A 15,664-nucleotide genomic window follows, 5' to 3' on the forward strand; every position below is an offset into this window, starting at 1 on the left:
CCTCAGGCACAGTAGAGATAACCAAGAGTCAGTGGTACCCACTAGGTACTGAAGTTGTCAAAGAGTCTGACTGGGAAGAGAGGTAAGAAATGGGCCTAGATCATGAAAATCTCTGAAAGGGCTTTTTTCAACACTTAAAAAAAAAATAGTGTGAGCAGGTACATTTAGTGTGTCTGTAATAGTGTGAGCAGGTACATTTAGTGTGTCTGTAATAGTGTGAGCAGGTACATTTAGTGTGTCTGTAATAGTGTGAGCAGGTACATTTAGTGTGTCTGTAATAGTGTGAGCAGGTACATTAGTGTGTCTGTAATAGTATGAGCAGGTACATTTAGTGTGTCTGTGTGTGTGAGTGTATGCATTACAGCAGACATGTGGAGTTCAGAGGACAATTTGCACGGCTCAGTTCTCTCCTATTACGTGAATCTTGGGGATCAAATTCAGGTCGCTGGGCTTGGTGGCAAGTGCCTTTACTTACTGAGTCACCTTACTGGCTCCCTGAGAGGATCTGTTCCCAATCACAGGTAAAATGCCCTAAAGGCTGGAAGTAGATGAAGAATGTGAAAATAGCACGTAGACATCAGTGAGAGGAGAGGGAGGGAAGCGTGAGTCTTTGTGTTACTTCTGGACCCTCAGTTTGTGGAAATTTTATTATGATACTGTTTACGTTAGATTATTTTGTTTGTTTTTGTCTTTTGAGTCAAAGCCTTCATATACATGCAGGCTGGGCTGGAACTTTCGACCCCTTTTGCCTCAGTCTCTTGTGTGCATACACAGCTAAATTGACCATTTTTTTTTGCTACAAGATTACGTCAGTTTTTCATGTCTCTCTCTCTCTCTCTCTCTCTCTCTCTCTCTCTCTCTCTCTCTCTCTCTCTCTCGGAGCCACCTGGGGATTACAAGTTCAGCCTGGGAGGAAGGGAAAGAAGTAGAGATGGAAAGAGCATACATAGAGGAATCAGATAAGTGGCCACCACTTCGTCTGCGTGTTGGCCTTTCTCCGCTGATTTTCACGTATCTGCCTCTCAAGCAGTAACGCCATGTCCTTTGGTTATAAAACTGCGCATTTGTGCATCGCCTCATTGAACGTGTTTGTCTATCAGTTTTTTTAATATTTATTTATTTAGTCTATCAGTTTTTAAGATCTTACATTATTCATGCCTTTGAAAAGGAAAAATAAAACCCTGGGGAAGCTCCTGACACAGCTTGGATGTTTGACTCCTGCATTTCATCTTCCAGAGTGCCAAGACCCCCCCTTACCTTACTAGCTCGGAGATCCCAACAAGCGCCTCTAGCCTCCTCCCCCGCACTCCAGTCTCATTGCTATGGAAACAGACCTCGCTGCGCCAAGACTCGAGAGGTGCTAGAAGCTGGCTGGCCAACCTCTGCAACAGGCTGTGGGCGGAAAGGAGGAGCCGGAGAAAGTGGCGTCTGGACAGAGAGGCCCCGGACCCCGCAGAGGCCCCCTGTTCTGCTGGCTCCGCCCCCGCTACCCCCACCCACATTGGGTGTAGAAATACTGCTGCAGCCCCGGCCACCACCCACTGCACTGCGACCCTGTAGGGACTTCGCCTCTGAGTCTCAGCACCTGCCTGGCTGTGGTCTGCGCCAATGGCTAAAGGTCCCTTTGCGCGCAAGCCGTGGGATCCAGAGCAGATGTATTTCGCCTCTGACCCTGAGTCCGAGGGCCTGTTCGATAAGCCGCCCCCGGAGGAAAGCCACACTGCCCGTGCACCCAAGTCGGCGTCCTGGGCTGGCAGGAAATCTGGTCGGCGCGCTGGCGGGAGAGCTTCTGGGACCCGCGCTGGGCAGTCCCGAAAGGCCGCCGCGCGCCCGGAGCCGGAGCCCAAGCCCAAGGAAGAGGATCCTTTGGTGGAGGAGCCTCTGGAGGACGAGGGCTGCTATCTCGACCACTTTCCGCACCTCTCCATCTTCATCTACGCGGCCATCGCCTTCTCCATTACTTCCTGCATTTTCACCTATATCCATTTGCAGCTTGCCTAAGCGGCCAGGGTCGGACGGAAAGGGCGCAGATTCGGGGTGGGGGTGGGGGAGGTTGGGGTAGGGGAAAGAGAAATGCAGCCTTTTGTTCTGGAGATGCGCTGCGCCCCTTTCATTTAGCGTTTGCTGTTTTTCTTTGTTGTTGCTTTGTCTAACTGTCCAAAGTCGCTGCCGGCAAGGAATTAGCGGTGCTGCTTGCGCCCACGCATGGAGTGCAATTAGTCTCTTACCGTTTAGGACCCTGGATTGAATTGAACCCCATTTGTAATTAAGATGATGTCTCTGTAGCCTACCACTTTGTAATGTGAGGGCCCAGTGTTTCTGTGTTTGTAGAGCGCAGAATGAGTCCAGCCTTCTGTGCTTAAAGGATGAACCAGACCGGAGCCCGCGGTCTCCCAGAGAGAGTACCGAGAGGAGAGTGGGTGCCCTGGCTGTAGTGCTGGAGCCATGTTGTTGCGTAGCTCAAAATGAGCCAGCTGCGTCTACGAGCTGTTTCAGTCGCAACTCTGCGCGTCTGGCGGACCTGGGAGATCAGCGGGTATGGCTGGAAGCTGGAGGTGAGTAGTGTTTGTCAAGGTATGATTCTGCGCCCTCCCTCCGGAGTTGGAGCTGATGTGGGCTGGGCATTTTCCTCCCTGCTTTAGGTTTTGTGGCTACCAGGAGGACCCAAGGCCTGTAGTAAGCCGAGCTGAACGTCAGAAAGCCACCGCTCAAGGCAGGTGTTTGGACTGTGTGGAATAGGAGACCACAAACCTTCAGGGACGGAGGACTAGAATCGTGGATTCCGTTGCTATGAGACCGAGGGCCTTTCTTTGCTGGGGTCCATGGGAGGACTATGCTAGAGAATTCTCAGGCGACTGAATCTAAGGCACCAGGATGAAGGGGCTGGGCTTGGGACTGTCGAGAGCAAGAGTTCCTGCTGCACCTGCTTTCTCAGAACCCCCCTTTGCAGGTTATTTGCCTATCTTCGTTTACTCGTGAATGCCAGCTGTCCAAATGCAGCACGCCTGCACTGCTATGCTCTATGGAAATGTCTATGTGCTATGTCTGATGGAATAAAAAACATTCTCAGTCTCTTTGTATTCAATTGTTCATTAACTTCCGACTATAGAACGGCCCTTGATAGACTTCCCGTTCTGCTCTGGATTTCACTCCCTACTCTTTAAAACATTCCCACTATCTCTGTAAAGCTGAAGTGATTACCACCATTCCTAGGTACAGCATCTCTTTACTCCAAATAGTCATACAGCCCCCCTCTGTGGCATCTGTCACTATGTCCAGGTTCCTATATCCACAATCCCCTAACATCAGGTCTGCCTCTGCTACGTGGGCCCACTGACCACTGCTCCTCAGTATTTAGTCCCCACTTGCTTCACTATGAAGAGATTCCTGGTACAGCACAGTCCCTCAGCTACGCTCTGGATCTGGCTTTTATAAACTATTTTCCAATAAAAGGGCCTTCCTTAACAATTCCAGCTTTCCCTAATCCTGTATCACCATGTGACTTGGTATCCTGCTTCTCTGCACTTAAAGTGCCACGCGTCTGACACCCACCGTTCCCTGATGATAGCCTATTTACAGTAATTCTAGCCATCAGTGGTACTTCCCCCCAAATTACATCTCCAAGGTACCGAGATAGGTATCTGTCAGTTTCTGGTTTTACCCTTGGATATTGGATCTAGTACTATCCCTTAACAACACTCCCCTCTGAAGCCCATGTATGGGCCCATGTTTTCCAAGCATTGTCTCTCTTCCTCTAGTCCCCAAGCCAAATTACCCATTCCTCAACATTTATTATTCCATGTTATCATGATACTTTTTCCCCCATTTTTTTTTACCCCAAATTCAAGCATCTAGTTCTACCAATTATACCACCAGTAAACACACTGCCTTTACAATCTCAACACTGACTTCAGGGTCCAGACTGGAGATGGTTCAGCTATTTAGAAGGCTTATTGCATCATATTGGATAGTCAATTAGGGGGCTCATCCCTGGGAAGGCTACTTCTCCACCCCCTCAGCATTCCTTGGTTGCCTGTAGTTTGTCTATGGGTGGGACCCAGGGAGATCTCCCCCAGTTCATGCTAATGTGTACTGGTATTGTCCTTGTTCATGCAGCCATATAGTTGAGGTATTATGGGTGAAGTTTATACATACAAACACCAAGAATTTGAGAAGAGGGGCATGGAAAGGGTTGAAGGGAGTAAAAGGAAGGAGGAAATTATGTAACTATATTTTAATAATAAAATTAAAACAGGCTGAGCAAGTCATAGAACAAGTAGCATCCGTCAGGGGGTCTCCACTTTAGTTTCTGCCTACAGGCTTGAGTGCCTGCCCTGACTTCTCTTAGTAACAGACTTACCTTGAAATATAAGAAGAATAAAACTTTTCATCCCATGACTCCAAACCAAACCAACCAACCAAATAACAAAAGAATGCTTGTTGCTCTTCCAGAGGACTGGAGTCAAATTCCCAACACCTGTGTTGGTCAGCTCACCATCACCCCTTAACCCCAACTCCAAAGGGTCTGATGCCCTCTTTGGCCTTCATATGCACCAAACATACGGCATATACAGGGATATAAATAAAATTTAAAGATCTCAAATATGCCAGGCAGGGGTGGCACATGCTTTTAATCTCAGCACTTGGGAGGCAGAGACAAGCAGATCGCTGTGAGTTCGAGGCCAGCCTGGTCTACAGAGTGAGTTCCAGGACAAGCTCCAAAGCTAAAGAGAAACTCTGTCTCAGGAGGGGAAAAAAAAAAACCTCAAACACGTAAACCATCTGGAATAATTTCAATGTTATAAACCCTAGGTATAATGCCCAATACAGCAAAAATAACCTATATTGTCCCTTACTTCTGAATGTCCTATTGTCCCAGTCTCCCTGTTGGTTACGTCAGCCTTTAACATGCACTCATCATTGCCGTCCTCAAGTCTGCCCAGACCCAAGCCTCAATTACTTTCCTTCCCGTGCTCCAATACTATCGTATAGGCCGTGTTCCCTACATCTGCTCATTTCCTTTGAACTTTCTGCTTCTATTGAGTGCCAATGTTTGGCCTGTATTTCCTTTTTGGCTTTTTGAGACAGGGTTTACTCTGTGTAGCCCTGGCTGTCCTAGAACTCACTCTGTAGACCAGGCTGTCCTCAAACTCATAGTGATCTGTCCGCCTCTGCCTCCCTAATAAGCCAGTGCTGATATAGAATCTCTTCCTGGGAGAGGTGAGTAAGTGGCCACAGGGCCAGACAGCCTGAAGTGCCACTCTGGGACAGCCCCCCCGGGGAGGGGGGAATGAATCCAGGCTCCCTCCAATTCCCTGAGCTTTTCTGGCCATCCAGCGGGGTGTGTTCCCTGCTGCTGGCTTTCTTTACCCCATTCCACCCTGCCCCCAAGCCGGCCTTGGATGCTCCAACACAGCCTGCTCCAGGGCAGAGGGGCTCTGAGAGCCTGCTACAGTGCTGAGGGGACCTAAGAGAGGGCAGACCAAGAAAACTCTCAAGTACACAGTCAACCACAGCAAAGATTGGACCAAGATGCCAAGACTCTGCTGTCCTCATTTGAAGGAAGAGATGGGTAGGAGCCAATGCAAGAATTCCTCCAACATCCTGTAAAGCAACATGGTAGCACCAGAATCCAGTGAGCAGCAATAAGACTCACTCTAACCCAGAAATAGAAAAAAAAAAAAGACTTTAAACGTAATCTTATGAAAATGATGGAGACCTTTAAAGAGGAAGTGAAAATCTACTTTAAAGAAATAGAAGAGGGGGGGCTAGAGAGATGGCTCAGAGGTTAAGAGCACTGGCTGCTTTTCCAGAGGTCCTGAGTTCAATTCCCGGCAACCACATGGTGGCTCACAACCATCTGTAATGAGATCTGATGCCCTCTTCTGGTGTGCAGGAAAACATCCTGTTTATAACCAATAAATAAATCTTAAAAAAAAATAGAAGAGGGGGGTTGGAGAGATGGCTCAGAAGTTAAGAGCATTGCCTGCTCTTCCAAAGGTCCTGAGTTCAATTCCCAGCAACCACATGGTGGCTCACAACCATCTGTAATGGGGTCTGGTGCCCTCTTCTGGCCTGCAGGCATACACACAGACAGAATATTGTATACATAATAAATTAATATTTTTTAAAAAAAGAAATAGAAGAGGGGTGGGGATGTGGTGGGGGGAATGGGAGAGGGGAAAGAGAGAAGGGAAGGATTGGGGAGAGCTTGGGGGAGTGGGAAGGTTGAGATGGAGGAAGGACGGATATGGGAGCAGGGAAGGAGATATCTTGAGGGAGCCATTTTGGTGTTGGCTCTGGAGGGGTTCCCAGGAGTCCACGGGAATGTCCCCAGCTAAGTCCTTGGGCAGCAGAGGAGAGGGTGCCTGAACTGGCTTTGTCCCATAGTCACACTATGAATATCTCAAATATCACCATAGAACCTTTGTCTGGCGATGGATGGAGATAGAGACAGAGACCCACATCGGAGCACTGGACTGAGCTCCCAAGGTCCACTTGAAGAGCAGGAGGGAGATGACCAAGGAAATCAGGACCACGAAGGGTTGGTCCACCCACTGAGATAGTGTGCCTAATCTAATGGGAGCTCACCAAAGCCAGCTGGACTGGGTCTGAACGAGCATGTGATCAAACAAGACTCTCTGAATGTGGCTGACAATGGGGGCTGACTGAGAAGCCATTGATAATGGCACTGGGACTTGTCTCTACTGCATGTACTGGCTTTTGGGGATCCTATTCTATTTGGATGCATATCTTCCTAAGTCTAGATGTAGGGGGGAGGGCCTTGAACTTCCCACAGGGCAGGGTACCTTGCCCTCTCTTACAACTGGAGGGAGGAGGGTGTCTGCGGAGTGGGAAGGAAGTGTGAGGAGGTAAAAAAATAAGGGAAAAAAGAGAAAAAAAAAGAATCTCTTCCTACATATTAAGCTGCAACATGTAAATATTTCAAGAAAAGTATGCATTTATTTATTTATTTATTACAGGTATAGATTACAAAGTTCAAATTAAGAAAAATGCCTTCTTGCTGTCTCTTCCCATGGTGGAGGCATTATAGGGTGAGATCACACCAGAATGAGTGGCCTGAACTCATGTTTTGTTTTGTTTTGTTTGACAATTAAGTATTTTTTAAATATTCAAAAAAAGATAAAATGTTGAGAGTTATGTGCATTCCATAATTTTTCAAGTATGAGAGCAGAACAATATCATAGGTACAGAAAGCCCTAACATGCCATAGGAAGTCTCATAGCAAAATTCATGTAAAATAAAGTACTCATATAAAAAAAAGCTATGTCAAGGACAAGATACAAAAGATGTTTGTAATAAAGCAATCCAAGTTTTCATAAACAGAAAAATGCTGGACAAATGAAATGTTATAGATAGGCACAATCATGAAAATTCTTAAGCTAGCTTTAGGATTGTTCTTATACAATCACTAGTAGATTGGATATTTAAGATTCTATCAGAATTCTAAATAAAATAATACTGACAATGAGGGACATGAAGAAAATGCATTGGATGATGCTTAGCTAAAATAGGTGATAGACGTATCTTTTTTTTTTTTTATTCTCCTGAACTCATGTTTTTATTGGAAACCTAGTCCCTAAAAACTCCCCAACTCCAGGCATTAATCAAAGTATAAACATTCAACTTCAACATTGTCATAGGAAGTCAGAGTTTTAACACATGAATTTTGTGGGCCACATTCAAACCCTAACACTCATCCCTTTAGTAATTTTCCATCCAGTGATAACCTTTTGTCCCTACAAGTTCATTCTGTCCCTTATCTGTGCATCCCCATCTTTTCCTTGTTATACTCAGAATCTAACCTCTCCCTCAATGCAATGGTCCCTACATCTAATCCAAGAGTCCCCAATAAAGTCTACTTCACCAATATTAAGTGTCACAAATCAGATCTGGTTTTATTGTTTTGTTTTCTGAGACCAGTCTATGTAGCCCTAGCTGTTCTGTAATTTTTCTATAGGCCAGGCTGAACTCCCAAAAGATCCACCTGCCTCTGCCTCCCAAGTGCTGGGATCAACAATGTGCACGACAACCAGCTAGGATTCAGTTTTTTAATGCACACACTCAAACATACACAGAGGTCTTGTTCGTGTCTTAAAAAATTATTATTATGTCTGTATGTGTGTATGCACACACAATGTGGGGTATGGGGGGTTCCACATGCAACAGTGTACCCTTGGAAATCAGAGTACAATTTTGTGGAGTCAAGTCTTTCTACCTCTACATGGGTTCTGGGGATCCAACTCCGGTCACCAGGCTTGAACAAGTACTTCTACCCACTGACTCATCACCAGCCCTGCCAGTCTTTCTCTGCTGCCCTGTTTCCCTTTGTTCTTCCCCCTCCTCCTTTTGCTTCTCTCCTGTGCGGCATGTTAAACCCTGAGACACCACATGCTGCGCATACTCTACCACTGAGCTATGCCCTCAGTCCAGCTTTTCTGCTTTATTAGTCCCTGGTGTAGCTCATGATTGCGCTCCAACATTCAATGAATGAATATACAGGCCTGATTTACACAGGATTCCACTCCCTCCTGAAATCATACTAGAGTACCCCTAAAGTTGAATGGGTACAACCCCAAAAGAAGAACTAAAGGCGTCATCAGATACAAGGGTGGTCAACCCAAATTCCAGAAGGGAGAAAGCAGATGAACAAAACTGTCTGAATTGGATCCTGCAGTTCCAGAAGATCTGCCAATCTGCTTTGAGGAACCTGGGAAACAGACCTTAAACAGAAGAGTAATCAAAGGTAAGCTGTTCATTTACGTGTTCTCTCTTTTCACTACTGAGAAATTATCGTGTTTCCAGTCTTTTGCTTTGTTTTTCGACCTTGTCTCTAATGTTCTGGAATTTTCTACAGTTCTGGACCAGGGACACCAAACTCTCCCTAAAGTTACTAGTTCCGTGATCTCTGCCAATGTTTTCAAGCTCATCAAAGAAAGTCAACGTCTCTTTGAGTCTGGCTTTAACAATTTTTTGCTCCTCTAATTCTGCAAGAAGGGCCTGCTCAGTGCATAATTCAACCTTATACTTCTCCTGTAACTCTTCGATTTCCTTTCTGAGAAGCTGGAATTTTTCTTCACTAAAAGGATGTGTCTCCTGACATTTATCTTCAGGAAGCAGGATGTTTGGGGGAATCCGCAAAACCGTCTGCAAAATCAGCTGCTCCATTTTGCCAAAAAGGTTGTCAAAACGTCCTTTCATGAAGCAAAGAAACTTCTCTGTGCATTCACGAACTTGGACAGGGCTAATCTCCGAGTTTGGGACATCCTCCAGCTTCTTTAGGATAACCTGTTCAACAGCCTGCATCACTTCAAACAGGTGGTCTTGAAATGCTAAGTAGATCCTCAGCAGGCAAGTCTGTGGTGTGAAGCCAAAGAACTGGGCCTCATAGGCCATCGGATCCACGGACATCCTGCTTTATTTTGCTACCCTCAACTGTGAAAGCCTGCAAATATAAAAAGAAATTTCATTAGGACAAACCAGAGGAAAATAATAAATCTTGTTATTGATAAGCAAGCAAACAAAGGAAGCAAATTAAAAACTAAGGCATTTGTGTGCCTTTGATACCTGATGTTCCTTAATTGTCCCGCAGAAAGACAGAAGCCCTTGCCTCTCTCTGCCTCTTTCCTATATTCTTTATTGTTCGTTTCCCTCAGTTATTGCTTAAGACTTAGATACAAGCCCAACCTTCTCAATTCTGTTATCATGAGCAATTTACAGAGTACCTCATTCCCTTGAGACTTGGTTTTTTTTTGAGCTTCATTATGCCCCCACATTTTGAGACAATCTCTTATTGTGCAGCCCACAGCTTGGCTCAAACTCTTTCATTTGTGACAGGGTCTCATGTAGCTGAGGATGATCTTGAACTTCTGATCCTTCTGCCTCTACCAATAAGCCCAACTTTCTATGTGGAGATGGGGTTAGAACCAGGGCCCAGATAAGCACTCTACTAACCGAGCTCCATCTTAACCAAGCCCTGTGCTAGTCTGATTGTCAGTCACATTATACCTTAAACAGCTCCCAGTCCATTCACTTAACTTCTTTACCCATTCATTTTAGGTTCCATGTTCTATCCTTTATTTATTTATATTTGGTTTGGTTTTTCGAGACAGGATTTCTCCTGGCTGGACTCAAACTCACTGAGATCCGCCTGCCTCTGCCCCCCAAGTGCTGGGATTATAGGTGTGCACTGCTACCACCACCCAGCCGGGTTCTATCATTTTAATTACCTCATTGTCTTCCACCCTAGCCATCTGAGAAAAATCCAACTAAATGACCAAGCCTTTATCCTGACTTGTTTCAAGGATCAGAGAGGCATTCTCTTTTTCAGTGTAAGCATCCAAAAACCTGCCATCCCATTTCCTTAACCTTGGAACCGTGGAACCTAACCTTGGCATTGAGAACTTAACCTTGGCATTTTTGTCCTACTAGTAACTATATGCTTGTTATGGAAATAAGAGAAGTTTTACTCCTTTCTCAGATAAGGGCACTTAATGTAATCTAAAAACTGCTAATTCAACTACCATATGAATTTATTTTATGAGAAGACAGGTTGCCATCAATCTTGAAAATTTATATATGTAATAGTTTAAAATACAGTGGTGATAACTATATGGCTATATAAATAGAATTTGTTTTTGTAGTGTCAGTTCATAGAGTATCTCTATCCTGGAAGATTTTTACTTCCTGAACATTTCTCACAGATTATGTTCCTATTAGAGTTTTGTTTTTGTTGAGATGGGGCCTCACTGTTGCTGGCCCCAGATTTTTTAACTTTTCTACCTTAGCTTCCCAAGGAACAGAACGCCAGGATTATACTCTTAGATCTGTAGTGCTGTTTTTAGACAGGTAGCTCCGGCTGGCCTAGAACTCACTTTTTATGTGTATGTACATATACATGAAGATATCTACAAAAACCAGAAGGTGTTGGTTCCCTAGAGCTGGAGTTATAGATAGCGTGCTGGAAATACAACTTGCTGGGAACCCAACTCAGGCCCTCTTAACTATGGAGCTACCTCTCCAGCTCCTACAAATCCAGTCTCATATACACGTTTACATTGTAATGGCCTAATCACTTCATGTTACTGCACTCATTTACTTGACTGATCATGACCATAGCAGTTTAGCAGTTTAGCAGTTCTACCACACACACATCTCAGGTAAACTGTCCAGAACCACACCTTTAATCCCAGTACTCAGGAGGTGGGGGGGGGGATCTCTGTGAGTTCAAGGCCAGCCTGATTTACACAGAGACCCTGCCTTGAAAAACAAAAACAAACAAAAAGTGCTTCCAAAGTTTCAACTACGCATCTATTGTCCCTCTCAGCCCATAACCCACATTCATCCCCACCCAGTTTACTAAGAAGTTGCTGTTCTAAAATGGAGAAAGAAAAGGGTGTCACCAAATTCAATGATTATGCATGAGAAGTAAACCCAATCCCCTTAGATCTATTCTGTGACAGTGGTAGTGGGGAACCGATACACGGTGTAAAACAAGAGAATCCTTCCCCACCAACCAGATAATCAAGAAACCTGTCAGAGCTTTGAGCACACATCAAGATGAGGAGCAGGGCTGTCAGAGATGGCTCAGAGATGGCTCAGCTATTAAGCGTACCTGCTGCTCTTGCAAAGGGCCCAGAACCCATATAAAAGCTAGCTCCTAATAATTCCAGTTCCAGATCTGACATCCTCAGGTACTGCACACAATGCAGCATACATACATGCAGGCAAACACTCAAAACACATAAAATAAAAATAAATTAATTTTAAAAATGTTTTAAGATAGTGAGGAACAGGACTGGAGAGATAGCTCAATGGTTAAGAGCACTTATTCTTGCAGAAGACCTGGGTTCAGTTTCCAATACCCACATGGTGGCTCATAACCATCTGTAATTCCAGTTCCAGGGAATGTCCAGTTCTAACCTCTTTGGGGGACCAGACACACACACACGGTACACACACACACACACACACACACACACACACACACACACACACACGGAAGCAAAACTCATACACATACATTTCAAAAAATAAAATCATTAAGCAACAACAAACAAGATAGTTGGGGATGGAGAAATGGCTCAGTGGTTAAGAGCACTACCAGGTTCAGTTCCCAGCACCCACATGATGACTCATACAACCTGTAACTCCAGTTCTAGGGAATTCAATGCCGTCTTCTGGCCACTGTGGTAACCAGGCCACACAGGTAACACACAGGGTGCATACACACAGACACAAACAGACACACGCAGGTAAAATATGTAAATAAACAAAATACATTATGAAAAAAGGTAACGAGGAACCAAGTAGAAGTCAAACTATGACACTGAAATGGATTAATGTGAGGCTCTGATTTAGTCCATGACACTACAATACAAAATTGTGCAGGTGGAGTTGAGCTTAAACACTGTGGCAAGACACAATAAGATTAATGACAGTCCATATCAAGACAGAGTATTCTTTCTGACAATTCACTTTTCTACCTTCAAACCACCTAAGGATACCTTTCAAGAACTTTCATTCGAATAGTAACAGTAATAGTAGAATCTGTCTCCACAGTCTAAGATCAGTGATCATCTGCTTTAACTATTTCTAAGTCACTCTATTTGTTCACCGTTTTGATACAACTGTCCATGATCCTTTAGTGCCAACTGCACAGATCTATAAATCAAAGATACATTTAAGAGATAACATTGGGAACAAAGTCAGAAACGCATCATATAGAATGACCTTAAAGTCAGAATAGCCTGCATTATTATTACTGGGACAAACTTTAATTCACCATTGTTCTTTTAATTCTTATTTGGCAGGTCCCTCCTCAGACCTCTTTTTAATTTTGTTTACCACTTTCCCCTTCAGTCACTGGGTCACCTAACCCTTAAGTTCTTTCAGTTTTGTACATAACTTTTAAAAGATTTAATCTTACTATTTACGTGTCTCTGTATGCTTACATGTGCATATGCCACACACAAACAGGAGCCCTTGGATGCCAGGGGAGGGTATCAGACTGGCTGGAGCCAGAGTTATAGGCAGCTGTGAGCCACTGAACATGGGCACTTGGATGCAAACTCAGATCTTCTGGAAGAAGCATGGGGGTCTTTCCTGTTGAGCTATGACTATACTCTCACAATAACTGCTTTTAGAAAACTGCATTGTAAGATAACAGTTACTCAAGATTATGATTTACAGGGTTTCTCTGTGTAGCCCTGGCTGTCCTGGAACTCACTCTGTAGACCAGGCTCGCCTAGAACTAGGAGATCTGCCTCCCTCGGCCTCCCAAGTGCTAGGAAATGTAGTCACCATGGCCTGCCTACATTTTTTTTTTAAGTGGAGTGGAGCAAGTGTATTATGTGGCCATGCCCATGCTCTGACGTGATGGAGCGAGTGTATTATGTGGCCATGCCCTCGCTCTGACGTGATGGAGCGAGTGTATTATGTGGCCATGCCCTCGCTCTGACGTGATGGAGCGAGTGTATTATGTGGCCATGCCCTCGCTCTGACGTGATGGAGCGAGTGTATTATGTGGCCATGCCCTCGCTCTGACGTGATGGAGCGAGTGTATTATGTGGCCATGCCCTCGCTCTGACGTGATGGAGCGAGTGTATTATGTGGCCATGCCCTCGCTCTGACGTGCTGGAGCGAATGTATTGTATTATGTGGCCATGCCTTCACTCTGACGTGATGGAGCAAGCATATTATGTGGCCATGCCCTTGCTCTAACCTGAAGAGATGAAACCATTCCTCACTGCTCTACCATGCTGAAGTGGGGAACAGACATAGGTATTTAGTTACCCCACCATAGGATAAAACATTTTAGCAGCCTCTGTCCTTGTTTAAGTTAATTCTCAAATTACAGAATATTCTTTATGATCCTGATGGCTTAGAGAACTGGTTTTGAATCTGTAGCATTAACATGGAAAGACAAACATCCTTGGTATTCCAAAATAGGGTCTCCAAAAACAGTTCTTAATTTTCATTTAAATTGCTAGGAGGTTTGGAGCTATTAATTCATCTTCCAAGAGAACAGATGATGTGAATTGATAACGGATGAGCAATTACCTAACAGATTTGCTAGTAATTATTTTAGTTTTATTCAATCAAGTTACATGGCGGGGGTGGGGAGATGATATCGAGATCTTCTGCTGATACCTTCTTAGGAATTTGACAGATATTTGCATATATGTCACTAAATACTGCCAAAACATTCTCAGAACATCAAGGCTGGCTTATACTCACATGGAGTAGACCAGAACTTCTTTTCTCTGCCAAAAACATTTATTTGGCACTCTTAACTTTTGCCAAGTTGGTAGTCATAAGCTTGTTTTTCCTAACTGTGGCGCTAAGCATTATGTCTGGGACCTTTTACAAGCTAGGTGTGCACTCTACTGCTGCATTCCCAGCTCCATACTATCTTTGAAAAATTAAAGCCATCTGTCCTCACATACTATTTGGACACTGAAACTACTTCCACTTCTGTCGTTTATATTGGGATGCCTTTTCTAGAAGATTACAATATTTTCATAACCCAAGTAGGACGGATGTCTGTTACAAATTACCCAAATGATGGGTCAAATTACCAACAACTGGCACTATAATTTTCCAAGTTTGCATTCTAACTTTGCTTCAAAGTTCTCAACAATCCTGAACTGATGTGTCATGATATATGCATAAGTCTGTATATGTATATATATGTGTGTATAGTACGTTACGTACACACACACACACACACACACACACACACACCAATTCTAACCAAGTTCCTAAATCCAAAGTTCCAGTTCACCCCCGTCTCCTCTATGCTGCCCACGCTGGCCTAGCACTTAACAAATCCTCTCGCTTCAGCCTTCAGCGAGGCTCGGAGTCACGGGCAGGTGCCACTGCGTTCAGCCTTTTATTACTTCTAAATGCCACTCTCTCCAACCTTTTACTTGGTTCCTAACAGGCTTGACAGTCACACTTTTCCCCCCACAATTTTTTAGTGCTTCTTTTAACTTACCGAATACTTCTGACACGATCAGGATAGTCTTTGCCCCAACACAACCGAATTATAGTTTTTTTTTTTCCCCCTTCAAGTAGGCACGCAATGAACGCAGATTCATCGAATACCAGCTGGAAAACGCCTCCCTGAAGAACCAGCCACAACCTCCTTCGCGTTCCTTCAGTGTTATTAACTCATCTACCATCTCTTCTCTGATAGAGTTCCTGCTGCTGAAGTTAAACAAGGGAAGCGCCCACCCGATCTCGACGAGTAGATCGGAGCTCACGACCACCACAAAAGGCCTAGAAACCGCAGAGAGGCAGGCGCTTCCCGCAGCTCCCGTCCCACCCCCGAGGCCGCGTTGCACGCCGGGACCTCCAAGGCTCCCGGCCCCGCCGGCCTGGGGTCAGAGGTACCCTGCAGGACGCTCCGGCGCCCCTAAAACGACGCCGCCCCTCCAGTCCCGCCCTTCCTTCCCGCTCCTCCTCAGACAGCACACAGGCCCTACCGAAGCGATCCCGGAGGTGATGGAGTCCGCCACACGCCGGCTTCCCGCCACGTCCTTCAAACCACACGGAGTTACCGGAGGGAAGCGGCGGCACCAGCTCCGAACAAGCGACTGAATCGCGCCTCGGCAAACGAACGTAAAGGCGGGACGGATCG

At 45.1% G+C, this 15,664-nt stretch overlaps 2 protein-coding genes across 3 annotated transcripts; one reads left to right on the plus strand and one right to left on the minus strand.

The window, feature by feature from the left end:
• The first annotated feature begins 897 nt into the window (after positions 1–897).
• Positions 898–3,080, plus strand: LOC142860496 (uncharacterized). The gene is made up of 3 exons (XM_075991831.1): positions 898–963; positions 1,237–2,555; positions 2,643–3,080. Exon 2 carries the CDS (start codon positions 1,609–1,611, stop codon positions 1,999–2,001), a length of 393 nt encoding a protein of 130 aa, XP_075847946.1. The 5' UTR covers positions 898–963; positions 1,237–1,608; the 3' UTR covers positions 2,002–2,555; positions 2,643–3,080.
• A 5,584-nt stretch (positions 3,081–8,664) lies between these two features.
• On the minus strand, positions 8,665–15,617 carry Mis12 (MIS12 kinetochore complex component). Of its 2 annotated transcripts, none has more exons than XM_075991833.1 (2): positions 15,510–15,617; positions 8,665–9,466 (listed from the first exon to the last, which is right to left on the minus strand). In XM_075991833.1, the coding sequence occupies exon 2, from the start codon at positions 9,430–9,432 to the stop codon at positions 8,812–8,814; it is 621 nt and encodes a 206-aa protein (XP_075847948.1). In that variant the 5' UTR covers positions 9,433–9,466; positions 15,510–15,617; the 3' UTR covers positions 8,665–8,811. The 2 variants fall into 2 exon arrangements, with proteins under 2 accessions (XP_075847948.1, XP_075847949.1); XM_075991834.1 differs by lacking the exon at positions 15,510–15,617 and adding an exon at positions 15,020–15,158.
• Positions 15,618–15,664: the final 47 nt, after the last annotated feature.

This window comes from Microtus pennsylvanicus, chromosome 11, assembly GCF_037038515.1.
Source record: "Microtus pennsylvanicus isolate mMicPen1 chromosome 11, mMicPen1.hap1, whole genome shotgun sequence".
Taxonomy (NCBI): domain Eukaryota; kingdom Metazoa; phylum Chordata; class Mammalia; order Rodentia; family Cricetidae; genus Microtus; species Microtus pennsylvanicus.

Excerpts from the sequence above, each read along its gene's own strand:
- LOC142860496 (XM_075991831.1), top strand. The coding sequence starts at position 1,609 with ATGGCTAAAGGTCCCTTTGCGCGCAAGCCGTGGGATCCAGAGCAGATG.
- Mis12 (XM_075991833.1), bottom strand. The coding sequence starts at position 9,432 with ATGTCCGTGGATCCGATGGCCTATGAGGCCCAGTTCTTTGGCTTCACA.